Source organism: Dendropsophus ebraccatus, chromosome 9 (assembly GCF_027789765.1).
Source record: "Dendropsophus ebraccatus isolate aDenEbr1 chromosome 9, aDenEbr1.pat, whole genome shotgun sequence".
Taxonomy (NCBI): Eukaryota; Metazoa; Chordata; class Amphibia; order Anura; family Hylidae; genus Dendropsophus; species Dendropsophus ebraccatus.
Window position 1 is genome coordinate 116712170 of NC_091462.1, and position 19448 is coordinate 116731617.

The 19448-nt window shown below is 47.1% G+C and overlaps 1 protein-coding gene across 1 annotated transcript in view; it reads left to right on the forward strand.

Moving 5' to 3' along the window:
* The first annotated feature begins 761 nt into the window (after nucleotides 1-761).
* Nucleotides 762-19448, forward strand: part of LOC138801885 (transmembrane protease serine 9-like) — a 29772-nt gene continuing 11085 nt past the window's right edge. The window contains exons 1-9 of the mRNA XM_069984978.1: nucleotides 762-835; nucleotides 2700-2869; nucleotides 4153-4390; nucleotides 11835-12045; nucleotides 15526-15797; nucleotides 15880-16049; nucleotides 16157-16377; nucleotides 17101-17241; nucleotides 19115-19152. Coding sequence (XP_069841079.1) covers nucleotides 2735-2869; nucleotides 4153-4390; nucleotides 11835-12045; nucleotides 15526-15797; nucleotides 15880-16049; nucleotides 16157-16377; nucleotides 17101-17241; nucleotides 19115-19152 — 1426 coding nt within the window. The 5' untranslated portion in view covers nucleotides 762-835; nucleotides 2700-2734. The remainder of the gene's footprint in view (nucleotides 836-2699; nucleotides 2870-4152; nucleotides 4391-11834; nucleotides 12046-15525; nucleotides 15798-15879; nucleotides 16050-16156; nucleotides 16378-17100; nucleotides 17242-19114; nucleotides 19153-19448) is intronic.

The window sequence follows — 19448 nt, forward strand, 5'->3', positions numbered from 1 at the left end:
CTGACACTCGCACTGCGAGATAGAGTTCATAGACTTTTCAGTAACTTTGCTCCACCCGGATCAGTTCCTAGCTCTTTGGCTCTTAAGTGGATACTGTCCTGCACTGTAGTTACTCCTAGTCCTCGGCGTGGGTTGAGATGATCTGTTCACTAGTTCCCTCCTGAGGGGTTTAACACTGCATCATGCAGGGTATAGGCACTTGAAGAAAGAAGTTTTGTAAAAGAGCATTGTCCTGCGTCCTACCCATGCGGGGTACTGGCTAAGACTACTCCTCTTCCTGTCTCTTGTGTGACTCACTTCCTATCCTGCGTGTTAGGTGCACTGTGGTTGGGTGGAAAGAGTGCAACAGAAGAGCAGAAAGGGAAGAAGTGATAGGACAGAAGAAAGTAAAGATCCTACTGGTTTAGGATTCTGGCACACATAACTACAATAACCCTTTGAGACACCTTAGCTGTGCAGTTACTAGACTTCAATACATAACATAGCGACATCTAGTAGTCATCCTTAATACTACTTTGGCTGCAACAAGACCACAAAAAGTACAGACTTTTGCGAAGGGTGTTAAAAGCAGTAACACCCCTAGTGGGACACCACAGAGTTATTCCAAACTTTTATTTTGTTTGTTTGTTTCTTTTGTAGTTTCCTTGTCCAGCAGCTCAGCAGTCTCTGAAGGATGTGGGACCCCAGATGTTCGGAATCGGATTGTTGGTGGGTCAGACGCTGTGGATGGGGAATGGCCCTGGCAAGTCAGTCTTTGGTACAGGGGCTCCCACATCTGCGGGGGGTCCCTGATCTCCAGCCAGTGGGTCCTGACTGCTGCGCACTGCTTTAGGGGGTAAGTTGGGTGGACAGTAAGGAGAAGTCTATTCCTCCTGGAGCATCATTCTTTTAGTAGTAGTAGTAGTAGTAGTAACCCTTGGCTCAACAAACTTAGTGGTTACAGTCACCGCTAGTGGTAAACAATGCATTATGGGTACACTCCTACTTCTTGGCAAACTTGCTCTTAAACTCAGGAGAACTTAGATGTAAGTGGATGGTGCACCACATCACCATTCCCCCAGGAGGTCACATTGTGGCCAAGATGGCTTAACCCTTGTACCTCTGGGGCCCTCATTAACTTTCTTTTAAAACAATCACCTCCCCCCTGAAGACCCAACATTGTAGATCTACAGACTTGCAGCACTTGAGGTTTCAGCTGGAGTGTGGCTCCTGACCCCCTCATGGCCAACACAATCCAACTCCAGGTCTTTTTCAGGGACACTGCCTCTTTAAGAGTATCGTTTCCAGTTAACGTTCCTCAGAAGTAACAGAGAGACTCGACTTCTCACTCTTCTCACAGGGAACAGCACTTTTTTTGTGTAGGTTTGGTTGCTCTAACCACTTGGCGCCACTATTTGCAGGAGAAAGGTAAGTTGTGGACTCTGACCAAACTGGTTCAGTCACCTGAAGACACTTCCCTTCTTCCTCTCACCCTTGCACACACTTGTGACATACTCCGCTATGGCCTTTGACCAGGTTGTTGGGCAACCAATCCACACTATACACTCCCATTAAAATAGAGTTCTAAGCCCCTAGCAATGTCCTGGCTCCCAAACAGTCTTCCTTTAGACTGGCATTTTCATCCCAAAGGATGCACTGGCTCCAATGATTGCATGGGCCTTTCCACGGCTGCTATACTGTCTGACCATGTCTGATCACGGCTTCTGTCTGGCCGTCTGCCCACCAGGATGCTCCTCAGTGGCTGCATGAGGCCTGGACCTCCCGACACTCTCACAGCAGACTCTTTACTTGCGATGCTCCTCAGAGAACACTCACTCACTAGTGTGTAAACACAATTTTTAATGGACGTGTATAAACCCCACAGCAGTGCAACATAACATGACACGTACCGAAAGCATCGAGAACCATTGCATAGGCAGACAATGTTACTTTGTAAGGGTTAATCCTGGTTGCTTGAGGTTCGCCCCTTACACACGTGGATGTATATAGTCAGGTGATGGATATTCACTTATATTTCATCATGTCCGGCTATTCAGTTGCTCATTGACTTCTACCCTACATCATGGAAGCAATGTATCCTGAGTTGTGATTGGGGGCGTTGTAGATGTAGACCTCACCTGCAATTCTCTCTCGTAGGACTTTTCAGGACTACACCGTCCACCTGGGAATGTATCAGCTCTCGGGGACAAGTCCTCATGGATATCTGGCTACGGTGGCACAATTTATTACCCATCCACAATACAGGAACGTGGGGAGTCGGGGGGACATTGCTCTGGTCCAACTCTCCAGTCCGGTCACTTACTCTTCATACATTCAGCCGGTGTGTCTGCCCGATGCGTCCGTCACCTTTCCCTGTGGTATGGATTGCTGGGTAACCGGATGGGGTGACACATTCCCTGGGGGTGAGTGCTTTGCAGTGTGCTATTCCCTACACATGGCGGATGTTACTTAGTGCTATCCATCCTTCATAGATTTCCAGGTCAGTAAAATGGCATGGAAGTCTGTTATTCCAGCAAACACTGATCAATAATGTCTGAACAGAGGCTAAAATGTCACTGTTTGGCCTCCACTGGGTAATAGGGGTTCCACATATACATTTATTGGTGAGTCAGGGTCCTTTCCTGGTGCTTATGTTATATGGACACTACTTACATAGGGTGACACCAGCCTTAGTGCTAATAGCAGCTGTTCCTCTTCAGTTCCTCTGCAGTATCCTCAGACCCTCCAGAAGGTGATGACCCCCGTGATTGACCACGTCACATGTGATCAGATGTACCACACGTGGTCCTCAGAAGCTGCCGACACTGTAATAATCCACGATTATGAGATATGTTCTGGATACTCAGCGGGACAGAAGGACTCGTGTCAGGTGAGTGAGTCACGATTGATAGTGAGAACATCAGAGAATACTGAGAGACTATGAGCCACAAAGCTTCTGTGTAGGATCCTCTCCTCGAGTGACCTGCTTATTCTCCCATGTCAGCCATCTCTGCTCCTGAGCACTTCTTCTTCAATGGGTGTTGGAAATAGCTTAGTAATAGTCACCATTTTTAGCTGCTTAGCAGTGTTTATTTCCTGTTGATTTGTAGATTTTCAGCCCTTTTAGGCTGCAGTATATGAGGTCTGGTGTAGTCTGGACCGCCCCTTTTCTACTACACAATCAGACTGGTCCAGAAGCCAAGGGATTCAGCTTTTAGACCTAAAAAATATATTAGTGGTCTATTCTTAGGATACATAAAACCATGACCTGCATAAATCATAAGAATAATAATCTGTTTTTCCAGGCACGGTAGGACCTCCATGCATAACGCTATGCCTTGTATTGCAGCTCAGCCCCTTCACATATGTAGTGTCCCACTATGTGTTGTTTCTTTGTTCTTTACACACCCAGGTAAAAGTGTTTCTGTCAGGTGTCACAGTTAGTACAGTTCAGTTCAGAAGGAAAGTTAAGCCTGACACACACACTCACTCACTAAGCACTTCCTGCCTGAGCAGTTAGTTGGTTGTGGGTTAGCCGAGGAAGAGAGCAGGCTTAGTTCCAGTGTCTGACCAACAATGGCAGCTATGCGCCGCTAGACCAGACTGCAGGGTAACCGGAGATCAAGTAGCACCTCCCTTGCCTTTGCTGTGGATTCATTTGTCAGGATAGTCAACCCCAAAGAAGGAGAGGAAAGAAAGGCTGATCCGCAACAGAGAACAGTGCAAGTTAGCCGCTCTTTACTGAACTTTGCTTGACTAAGTAGGAAGAAAACAGCTAGTTAGCTTCAACCAGAGACAGAGGCCTGGGACTCATACTACCTATCAGGACGGAACCCCACACTGACAGGTAGTAGGCGGTCAGATGAGATAACTAGGACTTATCTATACTACTTACTAAATTAGGCAAGGACCCTCCTATCCGCACCTCACATCTGTTCTATTTTAAGGTTCGGTTGTGTCTAGGGGTGGGTGTTACCACACCTGGCCACTGTCACAAGTAGCCCCCAAAAAGCCATAGCCCACCGGCTGGTTCAACACCAGTGCCAGCAACCCAAACCATGGCACGGTTGGTTATTCTCATCTTTTTTGATTGAGGTAGATGCCTCTAAATTGTAGCCAGTATTTAAAGGTATTGTATGTAATATCAAAAACTTCCATTGTGTTTTCTTCTAGGGTGACTCTGGGGGACCTCTGGTCTGTAACGTACAGGGCATCTGGTATCAGGCTGGAATAGTAAGTTGGGGGGAAGGTTGTGCACTACAATACCGCCCCGGGGTCTACTCCCTGGTCACAGCCTACCAGTCATGGATCCAGGAATACGCACCTGATCTGATCTTCATGAATGTGACCAATCTTCCTCAGCCGGGCAGAGAATGCGGAGGAGAAGTTTACTCTATGACTGGGACACCAGGTGAGGCATAGACTTTATCTATTCATAGCTAAACATGTAGACTTACGTTCTTCCTGTGATGTGTATTGGTAGAGGTGACACTATTAGTACTCGACACCTATTGAATTACTTGGCAGCAGATGGACAGGGTTCCTATAACGACAACAACATCGGATATGGTGACACCTCCTCTTGGGCTGGGTCCACTCTTCTGACTCTTCTGACTGTTTCCAATGTTACACCAAGACTCTGAAGGATCATAACAGTAAAGGACATACAATTATATAAAAAAAAGCATCAAGTTCCAGGTTCTATAGACTTCAATACCGAAAAGGCAGAGTCCATCATTTATGGAGTTTCTCCTGGTGTCCCTGGGGTCACATTGTGTCGGAGAACACTTGAAGATGGTGATATCTTCTGCCGTAGGTTGGGGAACTTCAAATCCTGAAATCGACCCATAGTCTGTTGATACCAGATCCTGTGGAAGTCGAAAGTTCCAGGAGACCATTGCCTGGAGCCTGGAGACTATTGCTCCAGACAGGTGACTTCCTGCATACAGCACATGACTCACATCACATGAGGTTCATAGGTCAGACAGCAAATGCCTTTCAACTATTTTTATACAGTAAATGCCACAGGGAGAGGTGGGTCCTCCGCTGACTGGAGACTTTCCGCTTTCACTAACTACCTGGAAAAAAAACCCCTCAGGTTTCTGCTACATGATTCACACCAGGGAAAATATCAACAGTAACATAAGGTCGGAACCTCCGCACTCTAATAGCACAGTAGTAAAGGGAAGTAAAGTAGTAAAGTGTTCGGCAGAGTGTGTGTAATAGGCGGCATGTCTCATTGTGAGAGAGGAAAGATGGAGGAAACTAGATAACAGAAGGGAAGATGGGATAGGAGAAGCAAGAAAAGAAGGGAGAGGACCGGAGAAGAGGATGAAATGTGAGGAGAGGAGAGGAAAAAATATGAGGAGAGGATAAAATATGAAGAGAGGATATAAATGTGAGAAGAGGATAAAATGTTAGAGGAGGAGATAACATGTGAGAAGAAAATAAAATGTGAGGAGATGATATAACATGAGGAGAGGATAAAAATGTGAGGAGAGGATATAATGTAAGGAGAAGATAAAATGTGGGGAGAGGATAAAATGTGAGAAGATAAAATGTGAGAGGAGGAGAGGATAAAATTTGAGGAGATGATATAATGTGAGGAGAGGATAAACTATGGCAAAATGAGACAATAAAATGTGAGGAGAGGATACTGGACGGAAGGGAAGAAGAGAAGGAGAGAAGAAATTGCAGTCTCAATGGGAAGGGGGTAGAAATAAGGCAAAAGTACAGTCCCTATTATACGATATTACACCATATTCGGCCGATACCAACCGTTACGGCCGATAATCGCCTAATGCACGATATCAGCTGATCGTTGTCTTTCAGTGTCTTTCAACATGTAAAAGGATTGGCGGCAGCGGACTGCTGCTATCTTCTATGGGCTTCCCGGACGATCCAGCGATCAACCAGGCAGACCCCACACAACACCACCACCCCCCTCACACACACACCCCTGTGCGTACTTACCCATTCGCTGTCGGCGCATGTTGCAAGTAAGCGCTGACCTGATAGGTCCCTGTTCGTTGGCTCCTCTGAATTGCCCTGAGATATCCGCGGACTGTCCGGTGTACACTGCACTGCACATTATTAGACAGTGTCAGTAACTCTTGGCGTTCGCAGTGCCCTGAGCAGGCCCTGAAGCCACCTGCTCCACCTGATATGTAACCAGCAAAGCCGCTGGCGCGCCGCCCCACGCTGCTGCAGGATCAGGACTGAGCCGCCACTACATGACATAGCTCCTCCGCCCCACGCTGCTGCAGGATCAGGACTGAGCCGCCACTACATGACATAGCTCCTCCGCCCCACGCTGCTGCAGGATCAGGACTGAGCCGCCACTACATGACATAGCTCCTCCGCCCCACGCTGCTGCAGGATCAGGACTGAGCCGCCACTACATGACATAGCTCCTCCGCCCCACGCTGCTGCAGGATCAGGACTGAGCCGCCACTACATGACATAGCTCCTCCGCCCCACGCTGCTGCAGGATCCGGACTGGGCCGCCACTACATGACATAGCTACTCCGCCACACACTGCTGCAGGATCCGGACTGGGCCGCCACTACATGACATAGCTCCTCCGCCACACACTGCTGCAGGATCAGGACTGGGCCGCCACTACATGACATAGCTCCTCCGCCACACACTGCTGCAGGATCAGGACTGGGGCCGCCACTACATGACATAGCTCCTCCGCCACACACTGCTGCAGGATCAGGACTGGGCCGCCGCTACATGACATAGCTCCTCCGCCACACACCGCTGCAGGATCAGGACTGGGCCGCCACTACATGACATAGCTCCTCCGCCACACACTGCTGCAGGATCAGGACTGGGGCCGCCACTACATGACATAGCTCCTCCGCCACACACCGCTGCAGGATCAGGACTGGGCCGCCACTACATGACATAGCTCCTCCACCACACACTGCTGCAGGATCAGCATCAGGACTGGGCCACCGCTATATGAGGCATCCTGCCTATAGGGCCTCCGGAGGGCGCTGTGCCCATCTGTAAGTGACTGTGGTGTAAAGGCGCCAGTGCTATGAAACAACCCAACTACAGACGGTATCCTGACCGTGATGGGGCTGACACAGGGAAGCATAGTTAGGCTGGGTTCACACTACTTTTTTTCATCCATTTTTGCAAAAAACAGATGCATTTGTTTGCATCCATTTTGATCCGTTTTTCCATTTACTTTCATTATTTAAAAAAAAAAAAATGACCACATTGTTGTGTACGCTAAAAAAAAGGATGCAATTCGATTTTTTTTTTTTTAATAGAAGTCACTGGAAAAACGGATCAAAATGGATGCACACCAATGCATCGTTTTTTTCATCGGTTTTTCCCAGGTGGCAGGTTTTTATTTATGGTTCCATCACACTTTGGGGGACATGTATGTGGATTTTTGGCGGAAAGTGCCGATTTGCGAATGAATTTAAGCGCAAATGAGCAATTTGCGAATAGAATATTCGCAAATCGGCACTTTCCGCTGGGTACGCCAGGGGGGCGGGGAGGGGGTGTGGAGGGGGCGGAACGGGGGCAGACTCATAGTCCGCACGATTCATCACTGTTTCCGCCTAGAGATACTCAGAAAACTTACTCCAGTCCTCAGCTGTCGTAGGTTTTCTGCCGTGCGCACTACATAAATCTCCGTACCAGCGGAGCTGCGGGGACATTTATAAGTCCGGCGCAGAAAACGTCAGACTTAATAAATGTCCCCCTTTGATTGCATTTCTATAATATTGTATTAAAATTTCTGAAAATGGTAGTGATAGTGCATTGTGAGAATGTAGCTTAAAGCGTCCAGCCTCCATTACCTTCCATGCTGGAGTAAGGTTGGGGCAATATCTTAGGATACGTTGGGGGCACAATGGTTATCGTTTTAGCGGCCTTAAGCCCCCCGCTGTGCCAGCTATAAAATTGCATGTACAGGGGTAGTAAAATGGCCCTCCTCAGCTCAGGGGCTCCGGGGTCACTAATTATTAAACAAGAAATTTTACTCATAAAGTCACCGGTGGGTGGCGCTGCAGGTGACACTGATGCACATCGCCCTATAAACGTATAAACACCCCGATAAACATATAAACTATGTCCCTGTTGGTTTTCTACAATGCTCCATCTACAAAACCATGCTGACCCTCAGGTCGTACACCCAATCCCGATCAGTCCTGTAGACCCACAGTAGTTACATGGGGTGAGGTCGTCTGAACCTGGACACTCGGCATTTGACTCCTGGTGGCTGGAGAACTTGGATGAAGCCCTATGGAGTCCTGGAAGATATAGATACAGTCATAGGCTATAGGTTGTATCCATGTTTCCCAGTAACCCTAGGGCAGCATCCAACTTTGCCGGAAGTCAAATGCCGAGTGATCAGTTTCAGATGATCATTGCCAAACCTGAACTTTTCACTCAATACTACTGTTCAGACATGATGGGCATTGTAGTTTTACAACAGCCGGAGGCCAAACGTTCCCCATCCATCTGTTAAAGAGGCATAGCTGTTTTCTTCCAAAAAACAGCGCCACACTTGTCCTAAGGTTGTGTGTGGTATTGCAGCTTGGTTCCACTTAATAGAGACGGAGCTGCAATACCACACACGACTTGAGGACAATTGTTGCGCTGTTTCTGGAAGATTTTGCCAACCCTGTACTTGTACCTGTACTGGGGAATAAAACGGATTTTCCAGTGATGTCATCGTTGTAACATAACAAAAGTCATTAAGCAATGTGTGTGGCGTCATGTTTCTGTGATGTGTGGCTGGAGCAGGGCGGAGCGCCCCCAGGACATGATTGGAGCCGTTGGTCACCTGTTCCATTCAGTTAAGTGATAAAACCCTCACACTCTTTATTTGCTGTGAGGTGATGTCATAGCCAGGACAATGGCCGCCGGGGCCGGTCACACGGAGGCTTCTCCATAGTCAATGTCGTTGTCAGAACAGGAAAGTTCTCTCCAGGAACAGGTCTGGCCGCATTCTGAGCTCAGGGTGAGAGATTCAGTGAGAGCAGTCAGTTCGAGGAAGACTCCACACACATACGGGGGGATCATCCTCACCTCAGAACATTGTGCCAGAACCTCCACCACTTGGTGCGCCCAACACAGCGGCCATGAATGGCGTCCGGTGTCTCGCCAGTCTCCTCCTCCTCCTGTCAGGTGAGTGACTTCTACGATTATCGCTGTGATTTGCCCCGATCCAATCACCAATACGTCAGATTACTAATGAAATGGCGTCGCTGTTATTCGTTATTTGTAAAACAGCAAAAATGTAATTTCCGGAACGAAGGCAAAAACGTTATCATAATTTTGGAGCGCCTGCTTTGCCCCAATTTACTTATTCACTGTGGGACAAGAAAAATGGCGCCAATTGGGAAAGTGCTTCCTAAATGTTACCTGTTATGTGTAAGTAACGGTGTGGGCGGTTCATGGTAACGCTGACGCCACCCGGCCACACCCCCCAGTCACCCATTGTTTCATGTAGCTGCTCCTAGATATAAAGGAAGAAGTGCGGAGAATCCGGTTATGGGATGTAGAGCAGAGGGCGGGCGGCTCTCCGTACAGGTGTGGAAAGCTGGGTGACTACGTCCTCTGGGAGCGCCATAAGGCTCTGTTCACACACACACGTATAAAACCTGAGCATTATTCCCATGTTATGCCCGGATTTTATTCCCTCTATTAGGGCTGCATTCACATGTTCCATGTATGACGTCTGTGATTGTCCACAATCTTTGTCACCAATTCATATTTTTTGGGGAAGGTAGTAGTTAAATAAGTGGGAATAGGTTACAATGATTACTCATCTGTATTTTTTATGGATTTGCGGACTTTATTTAGTTAAAAATAACATATGAAAATGTGAACGCTCCCGTTGACTTCTATGGGAGAATCCCTGCCGCACTTATGGTCCGTACTACAGCTTGTCAGTCATTTTTGCGGATTACGAATCCATAAACGAACAGTGTGAACAGCCCAATTGAAATCCATGAGCCCTAAATCTGTTCGTAATTGTGGTCCTGAACCTACGGAACGTGTGAATGTAGTCTTATCTAAAACGTTGCGGTTTCCTGATGTTCTTATGGCTGTAATTATTAGATGTTAACTAAAAGCTGATTTTCCAAATTTTTATTCTCTTTTTAATGTTTTTTTATAACTTTTTTTTGTGTTTAAAAATAGAAAAAATGTAAAGCTCTATCGAATGCTTGGATTTCCATAGGATTCTGTAAGGGTACAAACACACACCCCGTATACGCAGCAGATCTGCAGCAGATTTGATGGTGCAGATTTGATGCCGTGTTCAGTTATTTAGATCTAATCTGCTGCGTATCTGCTGCGTATCACAGCAGAAAATACGCTGCGTATACAGTGTGTGTGTGTTTGTACCCTAACACTAAAATATGCATAAAAAGCATTAAAAACAGGTGCCCAACAGTTGCAGAGGCATCTCGCTGTGTGAACGCTGCCTAATACTGACTGTCACCCAGCTTTCCTGAGATCTTTATGTAGGAAGAGACCATGACTGGAGGAAAGGTGGGGGGGACACGCCCGATGCCTGGAGCGTCCGTAAAGGTTTTCCTGTGATTTCCCCTGCATTTAGCTCGTTCAGTTTCCATGACGATCGAAAACCTTTCCCAACATGTCCTAAAGCAAAACATAACATGTCCCCCCCCACCCCCTCAGTCACGCTGCAGACATTCTCAGGCGTCATGGCCCAAAGTGATAAGAATCCCCTCCCCCCCCCCCCCCCATAACAACAAAGACTTCTCCTCCTCCGCTCACTAAACATCCTTTACTCCTTTCTTTAGGAGATCTGTGTATGGGAAAACAGAGTAACAACCAAAATGGCCGCCATGACGGCCAGTAACATGACATGCCAGTAACACTCTGCCCGGTTACACAGCTGAGACCGTTCAGGATGTTCCTTTAGTTTGGTAGATTGGACACTGTGATCTCTGGTTGATCGTCCACATCGTAGGACACGTTCACCGATTTTTGTAAAGCCGGAGATGGAGCCGCTTCGTGGAGATTTATCCCACTTCCTGCAGCGGAGCCGTCACCATAGCGACCAGTCACATTGCAGCTTCCATTTTCCAGAGGCCTTGTTAAAAAAGAAAGCATTGCTCTGATTGGTTGCTATGGGCGACGGCTCCTCTGCTCCTCAGTCTTTTCCACCATACTTGTCCATTTATGATCCGTTCCCGGATTTATCATCAAAAACTATTAAAAAAAATCTAAATGTGAGAAGGCGCCCTGATAGACCGCGCCTGTCAGACTATTCTAGATGATTCTCCTCCCTGTGTGTCTCTTGTAGTCTCTCCTCCAAGTTGCTCTTGTTTTATGTAGATTTATTCATTTTCTCACAAAGCTCAGTGACTCCACAAACTCTTATGTAAATGTGTGGAGAGAGTATGAGGAACGTGCGTCTGATGATGTCACCGTGACCTCACGTGGCCCCGCCCACAGCTGACTGCAGGGCTTCGAGGTGCAGAGTGATGTCACCTCCTCTTCTCCTCATGGAGGGGACATTTCCCTTCTTATTCCATTACTAGATATAACATGGCCGACATACATTGATGAAAAGAGACCATAACCTAGGGATGCAGAGACCCCAGGGCCCCCAGCTATAGCCCCTGCAATCTTCTCTCTATAGAAGTATACATTTTTCAAGGGAATATATATGTAATGACTCATCCTCTCTAAGATGTTTGACCAAAACAGACCATGGCCTTGGGTTTCATATCACATGTTAGGTGGATAAATGACCGATATACATGGCCATATGGTTTGATTATATAACCCAGGTCACTACTGTATGTAAGAGAAATGTGGAAGCTAGAATCTCCCTTTATGTTTTCCAGTCTCCACCTCTCCAGTCACCTCCGATGTCACCACTCCGGCCCAACCAGCGTGTGGACACCCAGTGATCAGTAGTCGCATTGTTGGTGGCACAAATGCAAATGAAGGAGCTTGGCCATGGCAGATCAGTCTACGGTACCAGGGCGCCCACATCTGCGGTGGCTCCTTGATCTCCAACCAGTGGGTGGTCACTGCCGCGCATTGCTTTGAATTGTAAGTTGACACCTATAGATTAAACACCATGACCTGTAAATCCTGTATCAACCATAGTCTACCCCATAGGCTAATGCTGCTAAACCCAACGCAAATCAACGTACAGAACCAAAGAGAGAGGGAATGTGTCGTTAGGGCTTAGGGCATGTGCACACCACAGATTTTGGGTGGAAATTTCAAGAAGATGGAAAAGTTCTGCCTGTGCCATATTCTGAAGATCAATCCACCGTCCACCCAAAGAATTGACGTGTCTATGGGTGGAGGCTATGGGACAGGCAGAACTGCCCAACAGGCAGAATTTCTGCCCAAATTCCATAGTGTGCACATACCCTAAGGACAGAATTTACTGAACACAAAAAAGTTTAAAAACTGCAATAATTTTCATACATTTAGCAAATTAAAAGGCAGGACTAGTGTTGAGTGGAGTTGCCGAACTGTTCGGGTTTAGCAATGTTCTCCCAACCAGAATGTTAGCCATTTGACTCCGATGGTTGGAGAAGTTGGATGCAGTAGGAAAATATGGATAAAGCCTATGGCCTATAGTTGTAGCCATGTTTTCCAGGACTCCCCAAGGATAGTATCGAATTTCTCCAGCCTTCGGGAGTCAAATGCTGAACACTCAGGTTGGGAGGATGTTGCCGAATCGGAACAGTTTGGCAACTCTAATAAGCATATTGCTCAGGGCAGGAAAGAAACAATGAGGCTCCTGGATCAGAATAGAAAAACGGAATGTATGGCATATGGAAAGTTATACCCTATAAGCAATTGTGACCAATATGCCAAGGAGGAGAGGAACAAAAGGAAATGGTAGCAAACGGTAACAAATGGTAGCAAACCAATGTCTTAGTAACCTTAGTAACAGGTCTCAAATACAAAAAAAAGAGGTAAAATCAGTAAGTATCCAGTGTTGCTCAGTACATATGCGACACTCGTCAGCGACTGCTGGTGCCTGTTGTCCGGGGCAGCTCTGGCCATGTTCTGGCAGCTTAGGTGGGTGTGGGTCACTTGGGCACTTGGTAGCCTGGAGTGGTGTTGGTACCCACCCCGGTCACAGGCACTGATTCCGCAGGTTTGGATGACCCACGTGTAACCTGGTGTGTAGGTGCAAAAATGTCTAACAGAGTCCAGTAGCTTAACCAAAATAGCGTCCGTTTACTGAGGTGCTTTTCCAGTGCAAATACAGAATAATGCTTTTTGTAACTGCAGGTGCAGGTGAGAGGTAGTGTTAGCTGTAACAGCAGAGGTGAGAGTAGAGGAGTGTCTTCAGGGCCCTATCCAATTTAACTTTTTACTGTTCTGGGATAGCGTAGTTGACAGAAGAAAAAAACGCGTACGTTTCTGACCGCCTAATGCCCTACAGTGTCAGGTAACCCGTCCTATAAGGGTAGTACGAGGTCCCAGGTCCCTTAACTGGATGAAGCAGACTTCCTGAATCCTTTCAGGAGAGCCATGTGTTACGCAGTATAATATGTCGGCTAGTTGCAGCTTTGTTCTACTGGGGTTAGTGCCTAACTGGTCACTGCCGTGTACTGTGTTTAGAGTATCCCTGTCATGGACAAGGTGATCCCCAGAGGATGCCCTTTCCTCCTGTGGAGGCTAGCAATGCATGCTAGTTGGGACTGTTTGCTGACTTGGAACGCTCTCTCTATCTCTCTCTTGTTGGGCTCCCTCTAGTGACTGGAACTAAGACTCCTCCCACCAGGAACTAATCTCTTTTTTTTTTAGGGTGAAACTAAGCCTCCCGGTGACTGGTGGGGTTTTGTGTGTAGAAGAAAGGAAAGTGGTGATAGAAAAACAAGGGAAAATACCTGCACCTGTGATACGGCCTAAAAACAACATATGACATACAATAGTTAACCCATTGTTTCCTTCAGCTGTGCATAGGAAATAACAAGGACTTTAGTGACACCTAGTGGGGAAAATACACATAACACGTCTTTCCACCTTAAAGGACAAGTGCCATGAAAAACTTTTTCCCAGTAATTGAAGCACATTACAAAGTTATATAACTCTGTAATGTGCTTCAATCACCTCTCTGCCTCCCTTCCCTGTCTTTTCCCCCCTCCACCCCCCACCAGGAAGTGTCCTAACTCACACAGACCTAATTACTGTCGTCACCGTCACCAGGCAGCTCCTTCTTGTGAGGATGAGTCATCAGCAGGAGGGCTGCTCTAGGTCCTGTTACAGCAGCCCCCCCTCCCCAGTCCAAGTGATGGCTTGCAGTTGTTCAGCCAATAGGAGCTGAGCAAGCTGAGTCACCTGACAAGGCAGGGGAGGAGGGGCTGCTGTAACAGGAGAAGGAGCTGAGAGAAAAGCTTGGTGACAGTGAGGACAGTAATTAGGTCTGTGTGAGTCAGGACACTTCCTGGTGGGGGGGTGGAGGGGGGAAAAGACAGGGAAGGGAGGCAGATAGGTGATTGAAGCACATTACAGAGTTATATAACTTTGTAATGTGCTTCAATTACTGGGAAAAAGTTTTTCATGACACTTGTCCTTTAAACCCTATCTGTGAGAACCTGATATGAGTTACTTTGCCTAGGTGTAATAAGAACTTAGTGGCACACCTGTGCTGGGACACTACACAAGGGATCACATGAGACCCCTGAAGTAGTAAGTACAGATGGTCACAGTCCTGTATTCCTACACATGTATCAGCAACGTACACAATAACAGACCTCATACAAGAATACCAAAGGTACACCGCACAGCTTAGTGGTCAGTAAGGGCAGCCATGATAGGCCGTGAAAACTGATTACATTGTCCTTTTATTGGTTATCTGGATGGGGGAGGGGATTACAAGAACTGTGGCTGTGATCTGCAAGTGTATTCACTAGTTCTAGAGGGGAGGGGATTATATAGTAAAAGGCTGCCAATAGTGAGATGGAAGGTCCCAGCAGTGGATATGAAAAACTGTTAGAAAATTTTCTTTTGCTCTTTTTAATGAGGTTTTTCGACCCTAGAGTAAAAAATGAATATGCTCTGAGGGCAGGGAGAACACATAGTTGCCTGATCTTGGGTCCCCGCTGTTCCCCCTCAGTTCCTGTTGTCTGTCCAGTCCCCTGGTCTTCTTCTTCCTGCTTCTGACACAAGCACTTGGGCAGGACCTGCCACCTCAGCCAATCACTGGCCACAACAGTGTCCTATCTCGGCCACTGGCTGAGGAGGCAGGTCCTGCACCTGAGCACTCCTCTTGGAAGCAGGAAGACATAAGACTGGAGGACAGATGGAGAAGAATAGGAGCTGCATGGGGACCGGAGCTAGATACATATGCTCCCCACCAACACTGCCTCACAGCATATTTAATTTTTCTTTGAGGGCCAGAAGTCCTTTTTTCGAAACATCCTTGGGAAATACGATAACCACCAGAGGGGTCACAAACGTGAAAACAAGGGAGCTTCCCATTTTATAGAGTTTGTATATACAGTAGAAGGCGAAGCTGCTCATCATCATTGTGTAACATGGTGTTTGGTTTCTCTCCAGTTCTAAAAATCCCTCTGACTACACGGTGGTCCTTGGCGAGTACCAGCTGCAAATCGTCAGTAATCACCAGGTCGAGGTTAACGTACAAAGTATTATTGTGAACTCGCAGTTCGATGGAGCTGGCACCCCGGGGGACATCGCCCTGATAAAATTTTCCAGTCCTGTTAGTTACACCGATTACATCCTGCCCGTCTGTGTCCCAACATCCTCCATGAGCTTCCCGGCTGGCACTAACTGCTGGGTCACTGGATGGGGTGCTATAGCATCTGGAGGTAAGAAGACACAGGAGGTGCTCACTACTCTAAGCCGTATTTTGCAGAACATGACCTCAACCATTGTTCTTCGTTTCTGCAGTGAGTCTTCCACCACCACAGACACTCCAGCAGGTCATGGTGCCTCTTATCAGCAATAGCGCCTGTGACGCCATGTACCACATCAACTCTGAAATTAGCTCCAACGTAAAGATTGTTCCTAATGACCAGATCTGTGCAGGGTACCAGGCTGGAAAGAAAGACTCTTGCCAGGTGGGTATCCTCTCCATGACTTTATATCCAAGCTATAACAATGGATAAAGTATTACGACATAGTCTGGTTAACGTGGTTAGGCTAATACTATCATTACTCGTTTCAGGGTGACTCCGGGGGACCCTTGGTCTGTAACGTCAATGGTGCTTGGTATCTAGCCGGCATTGTGAGTTGGGGTGATCAGTGTGCTATGCCGAACCGCCCAGGAGTTTATACCTATGTCCCGACCTACTACAGCTGGATTTACTCATATGGAGCCACGCGTTCTGTGTCCTCAGCCTCCGTGTTTACGGCATCGGCGTTACTACTGCTCATCTGTCTACTGCTGCACACTTGATGATTTGCACGTAGCCCACGAGGGTCAATGGCCGGGGATTATATTAATTTTTATAGACTTGATGCCAGACTTGATGATGTCCCAAAATCACGTTGGTGGGATTGTTGGAACTTGTGAGGCCCCAGGACAAAGCTTGTAAAATGACATATAAAATACCTCATGTGGCCTCCCACCATTTCTGAGCGGCCGCCATATTTCTGGACCCTGTGAGCAACGAATCCCTGTGTCCTCCTCGAATGTTTGAAGGTCCGCCACCATTTGTATCACTCAGGATAAATTCTCATAGACTGAAGCCATTTTAGTCATCCCAGGAACGTTCCTGACCCGATGTCTATAGTTGAAGTTATTTTACCTTGGGTTTTGATTGTTGTGATGTCAATGAGATGTTTTATGATCAATAAACATTTTTTATTTTAGTTTTAATACATTTTACAAAAAACATGGTGTCCAGAGCTCTACACGGCTGCCTATGCTCGGAGCATGGGAAAATCCCAGGTCGGAAGGATTACGTCCAGCTATGTGGACTGGGGGAACTCTGGCCTTTTGTTTTTCCTTTTTACCCCAATATTTGTTCTGTTTGAAGGAGAATTATGGGCCGGTACTAATCCCAATGCATATGGACCAGACATGGATACTATGAGTCTTGGAAGTTTCCATGTGCCTTGCTATCTCAGACTCTGGCTAGTTCATTGTTGGCTTTGGTTGTGACCCAGTCAATACTTTGGTTCTTCTCTGAAATACGATGGACGAGCTGTTGGCTTTGGTTCTTCTCCGAGATACGATGGACGAGCTGTTGGCTTTGGTTGTGACCCAGTCAATATTTTGGTTCTGATCATGGACGGGCTGCTGGCTTTGTGAGCTCACAACTATTTCACCAAACAACCGAAACACACGTCTTTAATGAAGAGAGTGGAGTAGGACCAGGGTGGATGATAGTTAGGATGCTCCCACTGAAATAAGAGAGTCACCCATCTTGGAGGCTTCGGCAGATGTTTCCTTGTGTATGGGAGCCTTTTAAAGGGGGAAAAAATGAAAATCAACTGGTGTCGTACTAAAAAAAACAACTTATGTACTGGAAGACTAATCAGTTGCTGTATGTCCTGCAGGAAGTGGTGTATTCTTCTCAGTGGTCAGTGATGAGAAGAGATGAGCCAATTTTCAGTAATAAAGTGAATTGCTTTATTATCTCTGGAATCCGCGCATCAGCTGCTGCCTCATAACTGATTGCTGCTCCTCCGGATCCAGCTTTTCCAGGCACCCGTGGCAGAGCGGCAGTCAGAAGGCAGCAGCGGATGAAGCTTTCACTTCATTATTACTGTAAATTTGCTCATCTCTAGTGATGACCTCTAGCACAGGTCACTTTCCTCAAGTTAAAACAAATCATCCTGCTCCCGCCCATAATGGTAAGGTCGGTGACCAGCGATGCAGCTCATGATGGGCGGTAAAGTTAATAAGCTCCGTCCAAAATCCGGTGAGTCCTGTGTGTGCCTCCTCTTCTTATGAAGCCCATGGAACTCGCCGGGTGTTGGCCAGATAACTCAACAGCTGTACTGCCCATTGTGAGCCGCGTCTCTCTGCCCCCATCTTTTCAGGACTGGCAGAAGACCAATGCTGGAGGTCACTGTACGCACGTAGAGAGTTGTCAGCTCAACCCTTGTTCAAGCAACAACTATACCAATCTCCGCATACTCAGCTCAGACAAGGATTCTTAATGCTGATAGGAAAGAACATCACTGCCAGAGTCCTCCACTAGCGTCTTATCTACCAGAGAATGAAAATCCAGTGTGGCCAACCATGAGTCACTCCCCTTCAATTGATATTGGGGCATCAGGAGGCTGGTCAATTGCAAACTATAGTTCTATCTACTGGTAGCCAGGGTGGCTACTCCAGAATGGCAAAGCTGCCAACCAGTGAGTCAAGAATATAGATGACCCATAGCTGTGCCACTTCCCATTGTCACCATTGAAAAAATACACATGAGAAATTACAGAACTCAAAGAACGGACGTCTGGAGGACTTCTAGCTGAGGGGTATTTCCATCTCCCATATTGGTTCTTAGTCCCAAGAGCTCGACCCCCCCACCACCACCACCACCACCACCACCACCACCACCAAACATCTGGAATCCCCCATCCCATGGTTCTGGTTCACTTTCCAGGGATGACCGCTCCGATGGGATGAGTCACGGGGAGGGATCACATCTCCACTTCTAAGAAATCTTTATTGTACTTCATTTCCCATAGACGGGTGGCAGTATCGTGTGTTGAAAGACATTGGGTCGGAGAGTCCTCCCTCAGGCCTTCAGTATTGAGTATCTGGGAAGTGGAGTCAAGAAGATAAGAGACAATGAGAAGCTTAACATGTTCTATGTCTATTCAGCCGCAGCGTCCCACCCTCCCTTGTGTAAAAACTCTGCTGCTTTATTAATATTGGAGAGCTTCTATGTATGGAGGGTTATCCATTGGGGGGAACCCGTCAGACCAGTCCCGGTTATCATTGTTGGTGAAACAAAAGTTCTATAGAAAACTATGTGAAAATGGCTTCAATGTATATACAGAGATCCACAATGGAAAGGACCCTGTGACTCTGACCGACGAGGACCATGAAAGCTAGACTTATAAAGGGGCCGTAATATTTCTCTGTAGCCGGCTGAATAAGAGTCCATCGAAGGATAGAAGCCAGGTATCCACCACAGACAGCTGTTTCTGGGTATTTGCCCCTCATCAGTGTGGAGCAGGATTCCGGCTATTGGGAGCAAAAGCCTGGTAAGTGCATTGAAGAGAATGATGGCTGACCTCAGGGAGATCAACTATAACACCACAGAGACACCATCACAGGTTTATCAACATCAGTGATTCTAGGAACATTGCCTCCTGGGAAGACAAATATGCAAAAATACTGGAGACACCATGACTTGTTTATTAACGTCAGTGAGCTGGCCCGACCTTCTACCGGGACCTGGTTGGTGTATATGGTTACAAGGCTGTACAAGGTCCGTGTATATGGAGATATTACCCCCTATAACCAAAGCTTCCAAAAATAGTGGGTAGCGGTCTTGCCG